The following is a 20,521-nucleotide window of genomic DNA, read 5'->3' as shown; positions in this document are numbered from 1 at the left end:
ACATTCTAATTTCAGGTACCTTCTTCTCAGTACCACAGTTTTATATAGAGAACATGTGGTGACCACTACAATGTGCTTACTTTGCACAGAGAAAAATAGGAGATATAAAGACTAGTACTAAAAAAAAAAAAAACTCAGTTGAACTCACCAAAATCTAGCATGTATCTGTGAATATAAGATAATATGTCTTTAATAACCTTACAAGCAAGACAGCATGTCAGAATTTAAATAAGAAATAAGTGCACTTTAGTTTTAGAGTGTGGTCTTCTTCTTGTTCCTTCCTTGTTCTGTGAGAATTTTATTTTAGAGGCTTGGTACTTTGATTAGAGAAAAGGCCGTTCTTTGTATAGATTTCATTTTCAAAATGGACTGTACACTGGCAGCATAGAACAAGTCAAAGTGTCCTTTGACTGCCATATTGTAAGCTAGGTGTGTCAGGCAGTGCTCTCACTTGTGGTATGGTGATTGTGAAGATTTGCCTTACCAGTAAAGGCCAGTGTCTGCTATGTGGTCATTGCTATGTAAATGTCAGATGCTAATACAATCTAGGTGACCCATACTTTCCAAAGATGAATGGCACTAACCATCCCTAGGAGTTGTTCTCCTCCAAGAACAATTTAGACACTGGAGAATTTGGAATCCAGTGGTGTGAATCACAACTCTTCTTAATAACTATTGAGAAAGCTTTTCTTTGTTTTACCACCTACTTTGAACTCAATATGTTGGAATCAAACCTTCTTTGTTTTGATATTGAGAGAACTTGAAATTTTCCTTTTTGACAGTTGACTGGGACATGAAATTTGTATGTTAAAATATCCTCTTCCACTGAGGAACTTAGATATTCCTAGCTAGCACAATTGATAATAGTACTGATTAAATTTAAGTAAAGGTCATTTGCTTTCTCTGTTTGCTTTCCTAATCCACATCTCCTTTTCTTCCCATATCTTGAAAAAGGGCCTACCTATTTCTTTCTGTGAAGGGAAAGCTGCTAATCTCAAATTCTTAACTAGATTCTGCAGTTTGCGCACATTTTGGCTTGTCTTAATGTTTGTATTTCACCTGCCTCAGAAGCAGACAGACTCAGCTTTCATTAGTTCTTAGAATAATACCTTCTGTCATGGATTAAGTATTTGGCAAGTCTTTCTTCCCTTCTACACACATGCCAAATTTGGGAGTAAGTGGAAATTCAAACACACTTTTTTTTTTTCACTAGAGAAAAACAAAACAAAAACTAGTGCTTTGTCTTTTTAGGTGTGACATTAAAGTCATTGCTTTTATTTGCTCTGACTTGGTGTCCACATTAAGATTGTAGAATATTCTTATCAAAGCCTTGCAAGTTTGTATGTTTAGGACATTTCTCTGTGCTTTTGCCCATTGGAATATGTGCTTTCTCTAGAATTTAGTAATTAAGAGAAGGCTTCCCAAATAATAACTATATTTTAATTATCACATAAATTGTTTTTAGAACAAAGAAAATTTCTACTGAATAAAACAGAGCACTTATATTAGAGAAATTTGAACAATAGGAATAACTATAAACACCAAGTTTCATATGCATTAGTACATATGTAAAAATTGTCTCTTACTTAAAAATATTCATTAATATTGTAGATCAGTTTGACTTTATAATCCAGTAGCAACTTGAAAAATTTCAGATTTTAAAATACAGTTAATTATAAACTTAATAATAACACATTTCTATTTAATGCTTCCTAAATTTTAATGTTTACTTCCTAAAATGTCAGCCAAGTTTACATTTATAAGGTATTTTCATATTTACCAACTTTTTTTGAGTTTTGTTCTTTTGGAAAATGGTGTTGATGAGTGCCTTTCTCTTGGCAAAAACAGTTAGCTAATAGAGTTATTAATCGTGGGCATGTCATATCCTTAGCAGAAGTCGGTTTCTTGTGTATGCCTTATAAAACGGCAATGACATTTCTTTCTGTTTGAAAGAAAGCTTTATGTGCTTATAATTCCCTTTGCATTTGGAATGTTTGAGTCATTCCAGGGATTAATTTTGGTTTGAAATAGACAGAAAATGATTGAGTTAAAAATATAGAAGTATATTCAGCTGTAAACGAATCTACCCAACATTAGAAGAACACTTCCAAAATAAGTTCAGGATTAAAACTGCCACCAGTGCAACTGGAACTTCAGCAGTTGGTGACATAAGCTCATGTTAGCATTGGCAGCACAGAGGGAGAAATCTTGACACAAGGAGGAAGTGGGACCAAGTGTGGAGCAATTTCTCTCATGTGTCAGACACAGTGGTCTTTTCTTTAGTATCAGACAGGTATGCTCCGCTGTTCAGTGATTTTATCCCTTCACATTGACCATGGCCATATCAAGATTTTTTTTAAAAAGTCTTTCTTCTTCTTTTTAAATCTTTGGTCTTTTATGTCTTAAGTTTAGTAATATATAATCTTTTTCTTAATCTTTATAGTTTGGCTTTTTAACTTTTCAACAAAGCCTCACAAAATAGCAACTGCTCTCTGATTTTATCTATGCCTCTCGAAATTGATACCACAGCATGAAGTAGCACTGGTAAATCCAGGGTAACTGTGGAAATCTTATGCTCTGTGTTAAACAGGTCAAAAGCGGTTTCACAGCTGCAGCCTTAAGTTTGCCTTCACTTTCAAACCAGAGATATTTTTGTCATCAGTATGACTGTGTATGGTTTAGAAGACAAACTTGAGTATATGCAACTATGCATGAAGCCTTGTAATTATCTAATTACTTACATTGAGATTGGCAGTAAAAATCCTTCGTAAGGTCATAAACAGTGTACTGGTAGCACACAGGCAGTAGTTAGGCAGAAAGTAAACAATGGTACTATTTCTCTTAATTTATTCCATCTTGAAGTACTATTTATACTTTAAAAAAACATACATTAGGCAAATGAACTTCCAAGTTTCTTATCAATTCTCTCTTATATTTATAATTTACATTTGTCTTTCTTTACTTAAAATTCAGGTCCATGGAATTGTACGACGATCCAGTTCATTTAATACAGGTCGAATTGAACATTTATATAAGAATCCACAGGCCCATATTGAAGGAAGTAAGTTTCTTTCTCAATTTTTTGCTGCTTCTTATTTTTAGATATTTTCAAATATCATTATTCATAGCTCATCTAGTCACAATTATTCACCTGGGATTACTACAGTGAATAACACCTGACCTATAAGCTAGGGAAACATGCCTTGTACCTGCTCCGGGCTTAGTGCCATATTGGTCTGATTATTAGAGTAATACAGTCAGGAGATGGCTTTAAGAGAAATAGACAAGATATAACTTTGATTAGTGCTTTGTAGCTGTGTGATTGGACCCTGATGTCATCTTCTCCTTCTCCCAGATTTCTTTTTTTTTTTTTCTTTTTTTGGTTTTTCGAGACAGGGTTTCTCTGCAGCTTTTTTAGAGCCTGTCCTGGAGCTAGCTCTTTTAGACCAGGCTGGTCTCGAACTCACAGAGATCCGCCTGCCTCTGCCTCCCAAGTGCTGGGATTAACTTCTCCCAGATTTCTACTTCCATTTATTCTGTCTGCCTGCCAGCCCACCTATCCTTTTTCTCTGCACAGCTGTCAGCCATTTATTAGACCAGTCAGGTGTTTTATACAAGAAAGTAACATAGCTTTACAGAGTTAAACAAATGCAACATAAAAGAATGCAACAAATCTTTGCATCATTAAAGAAATATTTCACAGCCTAAACAAATGTAACATACCTTAAAATAACATTCCATAACAAGTACCTAAACAAAATTACCTCAAAAAAGTTATCCCAACACAGGTGTCTTCTCATTTATCATTGTGTTTTAGATTTCTTTAGAGATGCTATATACATTATTCCAGGGTCATATTTTTTTCAAGTTTCACTTTTATGTAATACATGTTTTAATTCTTAGAGCCCTATGATAATTGTCTAACATCTTCAGGATATTACCATTTTTAAAACAAGGCTATTTGAATTTATTATTACAAATTCACACAGACTATCCTTATATCTTATATGTTTCTTAAAGATAAAAGTTGTACTCTGACACTCAAGAACCATCAAATACAAAGTTTCTGTTTTGTGTTGTTGCACAGGAATTGGTACACATGACAGGATCTTGCTAAGTAGATCAGGCTAACCTCAAACTCAAGATCCTTCTGTCTCAGTGGTCCAAGTACTGGGATTGCAGAGATGGGCTGTCACACCTGGGACCATTTCTGGTTTGACCTTCTTTTTCATACATGAATAACATGTATTTCAGTTTTATTATAGAATTGTTTCTCATGTTATCTCATATCTGATGATCTTTTTCTAAATCCTAAAGATATGAAGTTACACTATGGTGACCTCACCGACAGTACCTGCCTGGTAAAAATCATCAATGAAGTCAAGCCTACAGAGATCTACAATCTTGGTGCCCAGAGCCATGTCAAGGTAAGCTCTTCTCATTGCCTTTGCTTCTCTGGCTGTGTCCTTTTAGTATCCTCTGTTCACCACATTTATTGTTTCTCAATACCATAGCAACCACTAGTTCTTATCAAGTTTAGTCTTCTGTGTTAGTTTTGTAATTTATCCTAATAAAAATGCTTATAATTTTAAGCTGAGGTTTCTGTTACTCCAAAGAACAGTGAAATCTTTCAAGTAACAATTTGCATGAATTTTAGGTTGTTCCCTATATTCAGGAGCGCCTGTTCAGACATTTCATATCTGTGAGAGAAGTATTTTTTAAAATGTTAGACAGTGTAGCTCATTAAAATCTTTATTTTAGTGTTATTTTTGGTAATGACTATATGCCTGGGCTGATGGATATTCTTGTAATATATCCTTAAAAATTATATTCTTTGGGTTGCAGTTATATGTTGAAGTTAGCTTACTTTTTTGTGAACTGTGAAAAAAGTAAGCCTTTTTTTGCCATTTTCTCTTATTATGACACTCTTAATGTTGCTTTCTTCCCTATATTCTAATTATCTGGTGCTTTGCCCATCTTTCTTTAGTCCTTCTCTCTGGAACAAGTCATAGTAAACTTGAGAAGGTCTTCCCAGCCTTCCAGCTTCTGCTTGACTCATTTTTTTTTGACTATGCCCTGATGCTTCCTTGGGTGAATGAAATTTGAAACCAGAGTTGAATTGTTCTGTTTAGATACCTATTCAGTCAAGTGGTTAGTAGAGTTTAGGAATAAAAACAAATAGCTCTAAGTTTAAAAAAATTCCACAAATATCTATCCATATTTTTTTTCTCTTGTTAAAAAACATATACAACAATTTTATTAGGGTATGGTGTTTTTATGTTTCTCTTATTTTTTTTAATTTTGTACAGAATGGGGGCAATATTGCTGCTTTCTACACATCTGCTGCTTATGGCAGGAACAGGACCTGAGTTAATGAACAGCGGAATTAGCCTACTCATAAAACAGCAAATTTTAAAAGTTGAAGGTGAGTCCTTGGGTTGCAGAGCCCTTGGACTCAGCATTTAAGAGCACTGACTGCTTTTGCAGTGTACTAGGGTTTGATACCCAGCACCCACATGGTTGCTTACAAACATCAGTAACACCAGGGCATCTAACACCCCTCCTGACCTATTGAGGCACTAGAAACACATGCAGTATACATATGCAAAGCAATCATACACATAAAATAAATACATCCTAAGAGTAAAAAAAAAACAAATAATGAATTGTATGAACTTACTATTATTTTTTTTCAGTTTGAGATTGGCCATTTTTTCCTCTGACATCTACATGAAGATTTATAAAGGCATTTCTTATCTGCCTATACTGTTTAGAAATACAAAAAAGATTTCTCATATTTCTCTTTTTTTCTTTGGGTGTTGTGGATGCAATACAGGATCTCATACATGCTAAATACATGCCAGAGCTACATTTTTGCCCTTTGCAGTGGAGCTGTTTTCCTAGGGATTTTCAGTTTTTGTTTCTCCATGGTGAAGGCATGTCTTAGATTTTGTGTTTGAGAGATTATCTTATTTTCTACAGAGAAGCACTAGTGCTATCCTTCCAGGGCCTGATTTCCTTTAATTGAAGCAGTTAGCTTATCTTCCATACTTCTTTTGATATTCTTATCACAAGAGTCTATTACAGACAGAAATGGATTGTTTGGGAATTACCATTTCACTTTGTAATTTCCTTAAGTTATAGAAATTTTCTTTTTTGATTGTAGATGGTTTAGAACCTCTACAAACCATACACTAGCGTGATGAGAAGATGGGGAAATTTGTATTTTTATTTATAGTCACTTTCACCCTACCATCTTAGTATCAAATGTAATTGTCTTTTTCATTCTCCAAAATATATTAGAAGTTCTCCAGTATGTTACATTTTCTTGAATTGTAGTGAGCACAATAGGATTTGGGTATCATTCTGGAGCGGTTGTACTATAAAAAAAATTGTAAGCAGAGACAGTTGGTTTGATTTGTTCTACATTAACATAAATTTGAATTCATCTGTTTTACAGTATTTTAGCTGCTTTTCTTAAAGGATCAGTAAATTGTCAGGGATGGTGCTTAGTTAAGATTGAAAAACATGTATTTATTTATGTCTGATGCGTGTTTATGTGTATTGTGTGAACTTGTATATGCCGCAGTGCATGTGTGGAGGATAGAAGGCTGTAGGGAACTTGCCTTGTAGTATGGGAAGGCAAAGTAGGATAGCAGGAACCAAGGTGGCAAGAGGGAGTGGGTAGAATTATGCCACGTAAGTTGAAAAGGTAGACCTTCTTAGGAAGAAGGGGATAGAGGACAAGAAAGAGATCAGTGGCCTTCACCATAGGCTGAAGATCTACTTGTAATGTTTCTGTTAATTTGCTTTTGCATTGCTGGGGTTGGAAACCAGGTCCGGAGGCATGGTAGAGGAGTGTTCTGTTACTTAGCCATACCCCATATCTGACTAAGGACTTTGAATAGGAACATCTGAAGAAGCTGTAGTAGGACTGAACAGATTAACACAGGGGTTTTAGTAGTTGAAGAGTTAAGAGGGAAATGTATAGTGAGTGAATTATTTTCAAGGAATTTCCTGATGGAAGGAAGAGAGAATAATATAGTAAAACTTACGTTGTCACCCCCTCAAAATTGTTAGGCCTTATCTCCAGAGTCTTTGATTTCTGAAGGCCGGGCTGAAGATGAGAACTTTGATTTTTAGAAAAATCCAGTTAGTTCTTAGCCTAGTCTGAAGGTCACATTTTGGGAATCATTTCTCTAGCACTTCAGGTGTCTTGGCTCATTCATGTAGTTGTTTTAAATGTATTTGCCTTAGACTTTCCTTTTAATGTACCAGCTTCTAAGTCTGATGTCAAATAGTTCTGCTAGTCATTAGTTCATGACAATGTGAGACTTTACAGTCCCTAATAACTAACACCTGTAATCAAGAATGGTGAGTGAATCAGTGTACCCCAGTTCTTCCCACTCAGAAGCCCTTTTAAATAGCCTATGAGAATTGGTCCTTTGCAGAATTCTCCTTATATTTCAAGACAAAGCATGAATACAGTTCATGTCCTTTAGCCCAGTCCTTTGCTGTGAGCTACAGAGTTGATTCCTAGCTGTGGGTAGTAGACGCTGGGAATACTGGCCAGTGTCTAGTGTACCCACAGCTTACCTCGCTCACCGGTATGCTACTTTGTCCTTGGATCACTCTGTGTTTGTTACACTTCAGGTTTCACATATTGGTTTGTTTTGTTATTATCAAGGGATTAAAATATTTATTTTTTAATGAATTCTCCATGTTAGCCTATGTTAATATCTTTAAAGTATTTACTGTGCTTACAATTTTTTAAATAAAAATTTATTTTTGACTGGTGTAATGCTTTCAGTAAGATTAACATAAAATGCTACTTTGTAGTATTTTAAAAGATTGTTCTAATATTAGCACATTTTGCATTTAATTTTGAATTCTTGACTTCTAGACTGGGCATTGTTTGTGTTGGACTCACGTTGTACAGAATAAACTCTTCTATCACTCACACTTCCAGTGAATTTGATGTGGGCTATGGTAATGCTAAAACTAAGGAAAATAAAATAATAGGAAGCTGGTTTGGCTTCCTGTAGGAAACCAATGAAGATGAAATTGCTCCTTGGAATGAGCCCACAGCAGTCTGGGAAATACTGACTGAAGACATTTTTCTGAATCATAAACAGTAAAATTATGACTCATGGAGTTGTTCATTGAAAGGCTGATTGGATCTTACGTGGGAGAAAGTGAGAGATGACTGCAATATACCAGTTATTAAAGCAGTTAAACCTAGCATGATGACATCATCCCAACAGGAACAAATGATACAGTTTGTAGTTCTGCCCATCTTGAGAAGGAAAAAAAGTTTTAGGAACCTTTTGGGTTTTTTTTCCCTTTTTAGTTTTTTTCTTAATTCCTTGTGAATATTAGTATTTCTTATCATTGCAGCATTTATAGTTATGTTTTGGGAATTTGTCTACTTTTCTTCACAGCTTCTTTGATCTTGTATCATTCCAACAGTCATAGTATCTATGAGATTTTTCCACAGTGAACCTAGTCCAGTGTGTATTGCATTTGCTTCACAATGTCATGCTGGAATTGACATAAATTTTTCAAACATGTGAAAATTATTCAGTCATAAGGCAGTCATGAACTTGAAAAATAATTTAATATGACTTTCAGTTTTACAAATGAGGTCATCTGCTCAAATTGTACATTTGGTTACTGCCAAATTCAGGATGAGAACTCAGATCTTCATATTATATAATTTAATTTAAAGACCAATAAAGAAAACAATTATCTTTACCAGTGGTAGTTCTGACATTAAGTAGTCTTCATAAAGTAACGCCTTCCCCCACATTGCTGTGTTTCTTCTGTGCATACTTCTTCTCTTGTGTCTGTGGTGTCGACAGTCTTCTTGGTTCAGTTTTGAGAAGGATTTTTCAAATCCCCTTTCAGCGCTAAAGATCATCATTATATCCTTTTCAAACTTTCTCTTATTCAACATGACTAACTCCATAGTTTGCATTCCTCATCTAATCCTTTAATTATCCTTCTTACTTTCCGTTTTAGTTCTCTGAGTTACTTATTTTTCTATAACAGTAAGGAGTCCTGATTGCTTTGGTTGAAGAGGGTTAAGTTAGAGCAGACCAGGTGGGTGTGAGCTGCCATTTCTTTTCCATACTTGTGAAGATCAGCTGGTATATTCTGAATGGAGATGCCCAAAGGGCTTATGACTCAGGAAGCTAGTCATAAAGCAGAATTGCTGTGAGCCAAGGGGCTAGTTGTAGTAGTGACCAGTCCCTAAGTCAGAATCAGGGAGAGATAAGATTGAAAAACAAGTCCAGCAAACAAAATCAGGAATAAAAACAGGCATGGGAATTACATTGGCAGACCCTGGGAAAGGGCCCTAAACAATTTAATTCAACAAGCTAAAGACTTGTCATCTATTTCCTGGAGGTTCTGAGTTGCAATTTACAACTAGATAACTAATTGCTATATTTATCCCAGAAAGCCTGAATCTCATGGGAGAAGGAACAAGTGGCATGCTCACCGAGAGGATTCGTTATGGTGGGAAAGGAAGGTTGCCTTGGTTAGTATATGACTGACCTAGTAATAACACAAAACAAAACTATAGCAACATGGTACTTTATTGTACATTTATTATAGAACAGGGGTAGACCATTAAAACTCCACAACATCATAAAGGAGCTGTTTTCCTGTGTTGTTACTCATTCATTTATTTATTTTGGACTCTGGAATCCTAGCAGAGAGGTGCGATCAGGAAAATGAGTAGACAGGGAACATTGCTATTGCGGTTAGAAGAGACATCCTTAAAATGTGAGTCAGGGCCTGGCTCTGTGGTCCACACAGTTGCATGGTAGAGTTCATTATGTCACCATGGATGAACGTGGTCATCTGTCTCTTTTCACTAGTGGCTGTTTTGTACTAGACCCAGTACAGGGTACATGGTGGTGGTGGGTAGTTGCAATTAGCATCTGGATAGGGATTAAATATAATAGTGCCTTGGGATTTCCTCATGATAACTGTGGTACTGAAAAGTGATCTTAAACCAAGGGTGTACACTAGAGTTTCCTGGACACATTCTGGAACTTCACATCCAATGGCCTGCCATATCGCTCCAAAGACTGATCTCTGGGATCTTCATGATTTCAAGTCCTAGTCATCTCATGACCTGACGAGGGCTTAAGCCTGTTTTCTCTAGTGAGTTGCATTCCTTAGATTGTAGTCTCTTCTACTGTTGTTGTTCTGTGAACCTTTGGTCTTGCACCGGAGTGTATCAGTCCTTAGACACTGCTTCAGTTTCTTGACTATACCAACCTTTATTGAAAGCTCATCTTGATGCCAAGAGCCCTGCTGAACCCATTTGCAGTATGTACCATCATTCTTAGTGAGTAGGTCAGCAATGAGTGCTTTGTGCAATGAGAAAAGGAAATGGAAATTGCCTATTCTTCCACCTCCCTACCCCCAATCTTCCTGTGCTCTCTGTTCACAGTTCAGACTAATATGAGTCATTTTATCCAGAGAAGTAGATGGGGCTAAAATTCAATAATCAACATGCTAGTCAGTGCTGCTTCTGCATAGGGTGAAGGTTGTAGTTTGAAATGATAGGCAAGACTGTTTTCCTTAGTTAAATGTCTATAGTTCCTGTGCTGAAACATAACCTTGTATAGCATATTCTAAAAAGGGAAATGATGTATGGGGTCCTTTGTTTTTTTATTACATGGGCTATAGAATTCTGAGGTGGCAGGGCTCTTGGCAACAATCCAGGTCATGCCCTTGTTTCACAAGTGCCTGCCTGAGATTGCCAATTGATGGGCAGCCAAACTCTTTCTAGCCTTGAACCTAGAACTGACTCCAGTCTCTCTTCTTGTGCTACTAAGCTGAGATGACCAAAGATGGGGCCAGGACATGGGTGCCATTAGCTATGATAGGAGTGTTACTTCTGTTGTCATTCTTATCATTTACTGTGAAAAATGAAGTTTCAGTGTAATAGGTTGAATTAAAGGCATTTTTCCTTGCTGGAGGGAACTGATTATAATTAATCCCATATGAGTGTGATTTTTCTAACTAGGAAGCTCTCCAAATACAGTGGAGGGTGCTGAATGAGCACACGAATAATACTAAAATAAATTAGTGTACAGGGAAAGTAGGAATGTACAGAATTAACTCATCTTAAATAATTACAATTTGTCCACTTATTATAAATTACAAATAGTAAGACTCTGAAGATAACTTATTTTGCTTACCAGTATGTGAGAAAATTGTTGTATTATCATATACAGTTCTTGAATGTGTTCAGAGCAGCACAATAAATTCTCCAGTTTGTTAGCACATTGTGAATATTGAAATAACACTGAGGCCTAAGTAGTAGAAAGCTACAGTTTGTTAGAGCCGTTAGCGCAGTCTTGAGAACTTCGGGGTTTGTTGTTTTTCATCCAGACTGCTGTGCACTGTGGGTCTATGCACGCTTGAGTGTGTGTTTCTCAAAAATGTGGCTTCCTCTACAGAGGAAGTAAGCGGGTGACACGAACAACATCTCTGTGGTAGGCGATAACCCTCTGATATGACCAAGCACAGTTGCCTTTTGTTTGTTTTTGTTCTGCAGCCCCCATTTTTTTCTGAATAGTGTTGTTCCCTCTTCCATGTAGGCACAGTCCCTTTAATATTTAAAATTCTTGGTAATCATGTTAGTTATTATAAGGAAAACTTTGGTAAGAACACCTTTTCATTTTAGAATTTAACATTTGTGTTGACACTGCACAAACTTTAATAATATTTATTTGGCTAGTCAGTTTCATGATCTTTAGGATGAGATCTGTCCTTTTAAAATCGTATATGCATGAGGGTAGGTAGGCATGTACACCATTGGTGGGTGTCTCTGTGTGTCATCTGGCTCACATTTTTTTTTGGAAGACTGTTATAGATTTAAGCAATTGAATTCAAATCTAAAACCACTTAAAAAGTCTTTTATAGTCCATTAAGAATTTTTATGGGAGGGAACACTCTATGAAAGTTCTCCTTTCCCTGTTCAAACAGATTGTTCTGTTTTATTAGATCTAGGTGGTATTGTAATTTTGATAACAGCTAATAATGTTTGGAATTTTGTATATAATTAATGGACCACACAAAGGTGTATTTGTTAGCTTTTCCAACCTTAATCTATTTATAGTAGTAGCTTTTTATTTACTAAATAAAATCTAAAGTAGTATTGCAGTACAGCTTATGCATATTAAGATGAAATTAATTAAAACAGCTAAATGTTTATGTCTGTCTTAATGTCCATGTCTAGATGAATTTGTAATTACTAATGGAAAGAAATTTTAAGTCATTAGTCAATGTTTTGATGGTGAAACTAATTTTTCTTTTACTTTGATGATGAATGAAAATGAATTTTTAAGATTTCTAATTAGATGAGTGTACAAATAATTTAAATAATATTTGAAGGCAGATATATTTTCCTTCTTCTCAGATTAGTGAACATAGTTGAGGAATTAAGTTCTCTTTTAAAAGATCTGATAGTATTTGGTTTTGAGCATGATTCTTACTTTATTATTTTAGTACCTGTAGTGCTTATAAAATTTATTCTGTTAAAGCTGAGTCCTTAAAATTGGTATAAAAAGATAAAATGAAACCTTTTCTGATACAAAAGTTAATACATAAGGATTTTTGTTTTCATTTTTATGTAAATTGTTAATTGATAATTTATCAATATCAGCAACAAGAAAACTTTAGTGTGTTACGTGGTATATACTTTTAAGAACATTAATATCAAAGATTAATAGACAATTATTGTTTTAAAATAATAACAACTTATGTATCTTTGGCATGTTTATTTTTAAATATGCAGTTATTTAGAATTAGTTTATTTATAAGTCTGTATGAAGTCTTGGTTGGTCTATTGTAACTGTTAAGTTAATCATTAGAACTTGAGAACTCTTTAGAAAATGTTGCATTTCAAAGATGAGCTAGCTTTTGTATTGTTATAGTATTAATGAGTAAGTGAAATTTTGCAGAGAGATGCTGTTGGAAAGTTGGAAGGGGCACTGTTAGGACTCTGGGCCAGTGCCCCTCTTCCTGCTGCTTTGCTCTTTTAGTAATATCAACAAACCAGACCTCCAAGTTTCAAAGTACACTCTTCAGGACCATCCTTGTCCTGACTCTCAGTCAGTGTCTGTCCTGTGGTTGGGTTGGGGGATAGGATACTTGTGTTTGTGTTCCTACTCCTAGGTCGCTCACTCTGGAGTGTAAGTCTGTTGTTCATTAGTTAAGATCACTCACAGCCGGGCTGAGAGATTCTGGGGTAGAATCTCTGCTCTGGAGAGAAGCATTTCAGTGTTGATTATCAGGAAAATGATTATTACACCACAGTATTTATTTTTAAATCACAGGAGCAAATACTACTTTTCTTTTTACTTTATATTAAATGTAATGAAAAGTGTTTTGGCTGAGTGGTCATTTAATCCTGTTACTCGGCATGACATTTGAATGGAAATTTTTGTAAAAATTAACTTATTTTATTGAAAGTATTTACCTAATTGTGTTTAATATTGCAGTCTTTTACTTTTATCCTTTTCCATTGTTAACTCTTTAAAAGTTACTACATTAATGTAAACTTATCAGTGTCAATAATTTGGGAGAAAAACTATTGGCTGTGATAAAATATTAGGTTAAATAGTACACTTTTGCAAATAATTTTTAATGTATTTGCTTCACAGAGGAAGTCATAGAAATTCCCAGCAAACTTTTGCACTTGGATAGGAAGGCAGATTTTTGCTGACTCTCCTTTATGTAGATGAGAAACAGGATTCCTTTGGGGACCTAAGGAAAGTTTCTATAGTATGAATGACTGTTATGCTTTTTTATACACATAGATGGCAGCAAAGTGTCACAGACAAAGGAGGTCAGCCTTGTCTTCAGAATGAAAGATTAGTGACAGTACAAACTGATTTCCATCAGCTTAGCTCCCTGGGTTCTTTCTGTAAGTAAATCTAAAATAAGAAAGAAAGTTACTATTGGTAAAAGGGAAGCATGGCAGGATGGAGGAAGATGTGGGGAACTATAATACACTGAGTTTCTGGACAGATCCCAGGTGGGAAATCTTAATCTTTTCAGGTATGTCTTCTGTTGTACGATGACTGGAAGAGCTATGATATTATGCATGTCAAAATAAAAAGACAGGGAGGAGTGTTGTCAGGGAAGAGGGAAGTAAAAGAGAAACTTTATGAAAGTCTCAGTGGCAAGAAATGGCCTCTTGCCTACGAGTACTGTAGGGTTTGGCCTGCATGGCTCCTTTTTAGTTAAGCAAGTTACAAAGAGGAAATGTCAGTCCACGAATCAGACAAACATTCCATGGGAACATTTGCTTAAATGTCAGCATTTTAGAAAATAGAACTGCAGTTTATTATGGCCCAGTCTCCAGGCTGAATTTTCTATTAAATATACAAGTACAAATGTGTTTGTTCAGAACACGTTCTCAATTAACAAGTCATTTTATGCCTTAATTATCATTCCTATATAATGGCATAATCACTGTAGAGGATGACAGTCATCATTATAATTAATATTTAATATGTGTCTGGTTCTGACGACCTTTCTATGCGTTCTCACAAACTTCTAGGTAATTTTCAAGTTTTAGCATTGCATTTAGTAAAATCACAGACACGAGGAGCTGAGGAAGTGGAAGCATGCTTATTAGAGACTGCAGCCTGGAAGTGAGCTAGAGAAGAGCAGTTTGTAACAAGTCCTGAACAATCTAATCACGGTGGTTTCTTACTGCTTACAAACACCGCTCAAGAAATGGCATTGTTGTTCGAGAAAACGTTTTCTCCATCCTTAATTTTTTTTATATCCCCAGACGACTTAGTATCATAGAGTAATTTCTGTATCATAAAATTGATTCTAAAGGTGTGTATAACAACTTGCTTAAATGCAGTATCTGGCAAGTCTCTCTTGTGACAGCAACTTATTTCTCACATAATTATTTTCCTAGTAAATTTGATATCTTAACAACCCCTTCCCTCATTTCTGAGTTCAAAAAGTAACACTTAATATAATTTATTTCTCAGAGTTAATAAAGGCTTACTTGGGAGTGTTGCCTTTTTCCCTCTAGCTGCCTTAGCCGAGTTAGGTCAGGAGAGAATGTGGTGGCCAGGGTGAAGGTGGTTTCCAGCATCACATTGCTAGGGACTGCAATGGCTTCACGGAGGTTTTAATGATGCATAAAATATATTTTGGCTGCTGTTTATTTCTTATTAATGATTAAATGATTTTTCTCTGACATGTATTGGTAAGAAGTGATATTTATCTATTTAGCTTTTCTCTCAAACTATCTACTGTGTTAATGTTAATATGAATACACAGGAAGGTCTGTGCTGCTTTGTTTTTTAGCATGGCTACAGGAACATAAAAACTACATAGATTTTTATTTGAATTCATAAAATTACTTGATAATTTTAATTAATTTAGTAAAACATAGTAAGGTGAACTTTCATCATCCTACACATTAAAAAACCCAAATATAAGTTGTTTGAATTTACAGTTGAATACAAATTCTTTAGTAAGTTGTTAATGAAATAACAAATGTTTGTTAATGAGCTTTAATTACCATATGCTACTTGAAAAATAACTTTTAATCAGAACATATTATGATTTATAGGTAACCCGTATTTTTACATGTTTAGGTCATTTGGCAGACATTAGGTTAACAATATATGCTTTTTCTTAGTAGGATGGTATCTTACGTATTATTTATTTGACCTTTTCTTTGCCATGGTTTTTATAAAAAGGACAGGATTGCAACACCACTTCCTCAAACTCCTTGGTTTCAAAAGACTTACGTCTCACACAGCCAAATATGAGTGATTTCTATTGCTTACTAACAGAAGAACATTGTTCTCTGCATAAAAACAAACTGCTGATTTTATTAATGTTATCATTGGTATATTAATATTTCCTAATAATACTTTATGTTTTATATGAGCAGTTAAATGTTGGATAACTAATAAAATATTTTGATTTACTTATAGCCTCTTAAATACAATTTTTAAAAGGATACATTTTATAAGTAACTTGATGCTTTTTTCAAACTAAAATGGATTTTACATGAGTCATAAAGGAAGATTTCAATGTTTTATTGGCATCTTGCAACAAATTTTAATTTATGACCACTTTTAATTTGTTTACATGAGTAAACATTACCTTATCTTAGAAAATTGAAAATGTTTTATAACATTATAGGTTATGTAATATTTGTCTTAACTGATTTTCCAAATTAGGTTTACATTTGATGTTCTTAAATAAGTAGGGTTGCAGTTGATGGTAAAATGTAGTATACTCTATTGTTTAATTTATGCTAACGAATATTTAAATGCTACTCTTAGCTTTTTGTTCTTGTTTTACTCCAAATGTGTTCCGTTATTTGATATAAAATAGTTTAAAATGATAAATACTTTTTAAAATAAATTGATAGGGGGGTTGTAATCATAAACTGCTGTTGTTTTTTCCTTATCTTCATTATCTTTCATCAAGTACTAAAGAGCAGTGGGAAAAGGACATATGAATATTATAGGGTTCAATTTTGGGCCCAAACTGCATTTCTTGTCTTGTCTTGTCTTGTCTTGTCTTGTCTTGTCTTTTCTTTTCTTTTCTTTTCTTTTCTTTTCTTTTCTTTTCTTTTCTTTTCTTTTCTTTTGTTTTTTGGGTCCAGGGTACCAAACACCCACATTTACAGGTTCAATGCTAAGTATTTGTATTTTTTGAGAACTGGTTTCATAAAGAATGCGCCCTTTCATTGTGACAGATTCTTTCATATTTCAGCACATACTATTTTGCCTTCCTCCCTCAGTTTCTTACTGAGTATTCTGTCAGGTCAAAGCATCTCATGTTATTGTGAGTCTTGATGATTCAACTTTATTGGCCCAAGATTCAGAGACTAATCCATAAAACAGATATAGGTTTCCAAAGTGTGAAATGGTAGCGTGTCATTTTTATTTCCCGATGTGTTTAATAGATTTTCTTTTTTAAAGTATGTTGATTGTAAAATATGTTTGGGAAGTATTTATAGGTATACAATTATAGAAAAGATGTATTTTAATGATGGTATAGATATCTAATTAAAGATCTTAGTCAGAAACCAGTAAAATATTTTTTATAATGTAGCATCAATTAAATACTAAATATTTCTTATTGTAAACTCCTTTCAGTAAAATTTAAAACTTATTCTCTTAAAGGAACTCTTAATGTTAGCACACATGCTCATCTTGATTTAGTAGAAATCATTCATATTATTTTTATTTTCATTTATATTAAAAATTGAAATTAGCAGATTGTTTTAACTCATCTGTTTAATTTTCTTGCATTTCATATAGAAAATACTTGTACATTTGAAATTTTCTTTTAGTAAAATCAACTATTAGGCAAGAGTTACATTTTTTTACTTACATGTGAGGAAGGCAGCCATAAAGGTTGAGGTTTCATGCTTTGACGTACTACTTCTCAGGGATATTTCTTTTGCTTACTGACGGAGTCTTGAGCCTAGTTCAGCATATGATGTCTTGTGTGCTATTCTGTTCTGGGCTCGAGTTTTCAAAGTACTAGCGCCGTGGACCAAATCTACACATAGCATTTTGACTTCTCACTGGCACAGACTTTGTTGCTGTCATGTGCTTCCTCTATTTTTTTCTCCACTCTTCCATCTGCATTAGTCAAACCTAAACTAAAGACACATGTTTGCTGCTACATATCAAATCTCTTACTGGATATCTGTAGTTTATTTAAATTCTACTGATTGTAGGCCTTTACAAATAAAGCCGTAGAAAATGAAGTAAAATAATTTGTTGCATATAAACATATATTAGTGAAATATCAGTATATGATAAAAATATTGATTGTTATAACTTTTAGAACATTAGAAGAACTGAACATAACTTTTGAAAACTCATAGTTATCTATTAGGAACTCATCATAAATCTGCCAGATAACTCCAAGGTTGACATATAAACTGAGAGTTTCACTGTAAGAAGAATTTATATAAATTTTAAAACATGGTTTGCATAATAAAATCCTTAATCCTTATTGACATACAGCTGTCATTGATATACTGAAACACAAAACTTTGTAAATGTTAGAATACGGTATTTCACAAGCGCATGAGCTTGTGTGTGTGTGTGTGTGTGTATGTGTGTGTGTGTGTGTGTGTAAAAGGAGATGAAAAACAAGAGAACTATACTTGACAATTTTTATATGATGTAAAGTAAGACTGAATAAAAAACCTAGCCTTGGCAGGATTAATTTTCCTCATCTGTTGAATGGGGTGGGAGTGAAGAAGAGTTTCATCACATGATCTATAAGATCTGTTTCAAAGCCAAGTTCTGTCATTCTGTTATTACCCTTTAAATGGCATTGTTTTGTAGTATAAATTATGTATGTGGTCTAATCTAAACTAAGTACAAATAAGACCTAAGGTTAAAAGATTCAGTTTCTTTAAAAAATATTATTTGGAGGAAGAATATCTTTTTTTTATTTCTTTTTCCTCATTTTTTTTTTTAATTTCCATCTCCTCCCCTCCTCCTCCCCCTTCCCTCCCCTCCCTTCCACCCATACCTCCACTCCCTCCCTCTCTAGGCCAAAGAGCCATCAGGGTTCCCTTCACTATGTTAAGTCCAAGGTCCTCCCAACTCCCCCTAAGTCCAGGACGGTGAGCAACCAAACTGACAAGGCTCACAGTGAGCCTGTCCATGCTGAAGAGTCGAAGCCCATCGCCGTTGTCCTTGGTTTCTCAGTCCTCCTCCACCGTCAGCGACATTCAGAGAGTCTGGTTTGGTCCCCTGTTCCATCAGTCCCATTCCAACTGGACTTGGTGGTCTCCCGTTAGATCTGTCCCACCGTCTCAATGGGTGAACGCACCCCTCACGGTCCTGACTTCCTTGCTCATGATCTCCCTCCTTTTGCTCCTCATCAGGACCGTGGGAGCTCAGTCCGGTGCTCCTATGTGGGGCTCTGTCATTTTCTCCATCCAACGCCAGGTGAAGGTTCTTCTTATTTAGCTTCTCTAGGATCACGAATTATAGGCTCGATGTCCTTTATCTTGGCAAAGTTTAGTATAAAGTGATTTTCTCAGAAATATTTAATTTTATTTTAAAAGTAGTCTTATATTTTTTAAATGTTTAATGCAGAATAATAGAAATTATGAGATTGGAAAATCATGCTTTATTTTTTTTAGAAAACAAATTAGACTTAAATGCTCTATGATTATCAGCAACACATTTACTATTGAAATATCTTTCAAGAGAAAATTAGTTTATAAATATTTTCTACAAATTAAAAATTTATTTGAATTGTTTTCTTTAAGATAATAAGTGTATGTACATTTCCATAAGTTTATTTAGCCATATGAATAAATTTAAGTGTCAACATTAACTTGCTTCTACATTTAACTTTAATATCTGTATATATCTTTTAAAAAATTTGTAACTATTGTAGAGAATGTAATGTGGCTTAACTTTTGTCATAAGGGAAAACTATAAACAAGTAAATAAGCTATTTTCATGCTCCAGTAGAAGAGGTTGTGGTTGTAGAAACAAAACCTCTAAATATTGTAGATAACTTTTATTCAATTACAATTTTCCAGAAGTTTCTGCTTAATGAGTTATTAATGCATTTTAAAGAAGAAAGAAATATGTGTGAATACTTAGTTTCTTTTAAAGTATGTATTTAATTTGCAGGATTTTAAGGCAGTATTTGGGCTTTATTGAATGTCTGCTCAATAGGAGTTTATAATGTGAAGTGTATTGGTTGATTATAGATTATTTTTGACAGCAATCTGTAAAAATTTAAAAATTTTTTAAAGGTTGTTTTGTAAACTCCCTTCACCTTCCCCCACTCCCAAAGATGCTAAGAATTAGTTTTAATTCTGTTGGTTTGGGCTGGTTGATTGACTCATGATACTGAAAATTAAACCCAGGCTCTTGTACATGGTAAGCAAGCACTCTTTCCTCAAGGTACACCTCCAACTTACTGATTTTTGTTTTTTGAATGAGGAATAGTAATTTATTTCTATGGTTTATGAAAACAAACTACATCAGTTAATAAGACTTAGTTTCGTCTTTACTATAACCCTTTTAAACTTTATATTCTCAAATAAAAGTTCCCAACAAAACTCCATAGATTGCGTTATTTTTGTTATGAAAATTCTGTTTCTAAGTTCGAATCATTTCATCTAATAAAGCTGGCAAACTTGTCCTTAAGTTCTTAAAAGCTTATTATCACTATTATGCTCAACTTAATATTGTCTCTAATTAAGGCATTCTTAAGATATTTGATGCTGTATACTTTGTGTGAGATTTCTTATAAGTCTTGTGAAGATTTTAAAGTTTTGTGTAAGGATTGCTCTAAGTAAAACTCAAAAATCAGATATTCCTCTTTCTTCCCTTCTCAGAAGTTGTCTTATGGAGGTTAAATATTTTAAACTAAAGCTTTGAATTATTTGCAGTTTTTCAGCTTGGTCTTTGTTCTTTACTGTCCACAACAAAAGCTAAAGCAACCATAAGTA

At 34.4% G+C, this 20,521-nt stretch overlaps 1 protein-coding gene across 1 annotated transcript in view; it reads left to right on the top strand.

Annotated features, from left to right (window-relative positions):
- Nucleotides 1-20,521, top strand: part of Gmds (GDP-mannose 4,6-dehydratase) — a 536,488-nt gene that overhangs the window by 107,674 nt on the left and 408,293 nt on the right. The window contains exons 3-4 of the mRNA XM_038334108.1: nucleotides 2,974-3,061; nucleotides 4,318-4,427. Coding sequence (XP_038190036.1) covers nucleotides 2,974-3,061; nucleotides 4,318-4,427 — 198 coding nt within the window. The remainder of the gene's footprint in view (nucleotides 1-2,973; nucleotides 3,062-4,317; nucleotides 4,428-20,521) is intronic.

This window comes from Arvicola amphibius, chromosome 6 (genome assembly GCF_903992535.2).
Source record: "Arvicola amphibius chromosome 6, mArvAmp1.2, whole genome shotgun sequence".
In the NCBI taxonomy this organism is placed as follows: domain Eukaryota; kingdom Metazoa; phylum Chordata; class Mammalia; order Rodentia; family Cricetidae; genus Arvicola; species Arvicola amphibius.
This window is presented reverse-complemented; position numbering and strand designations above follow the sequence as displayed.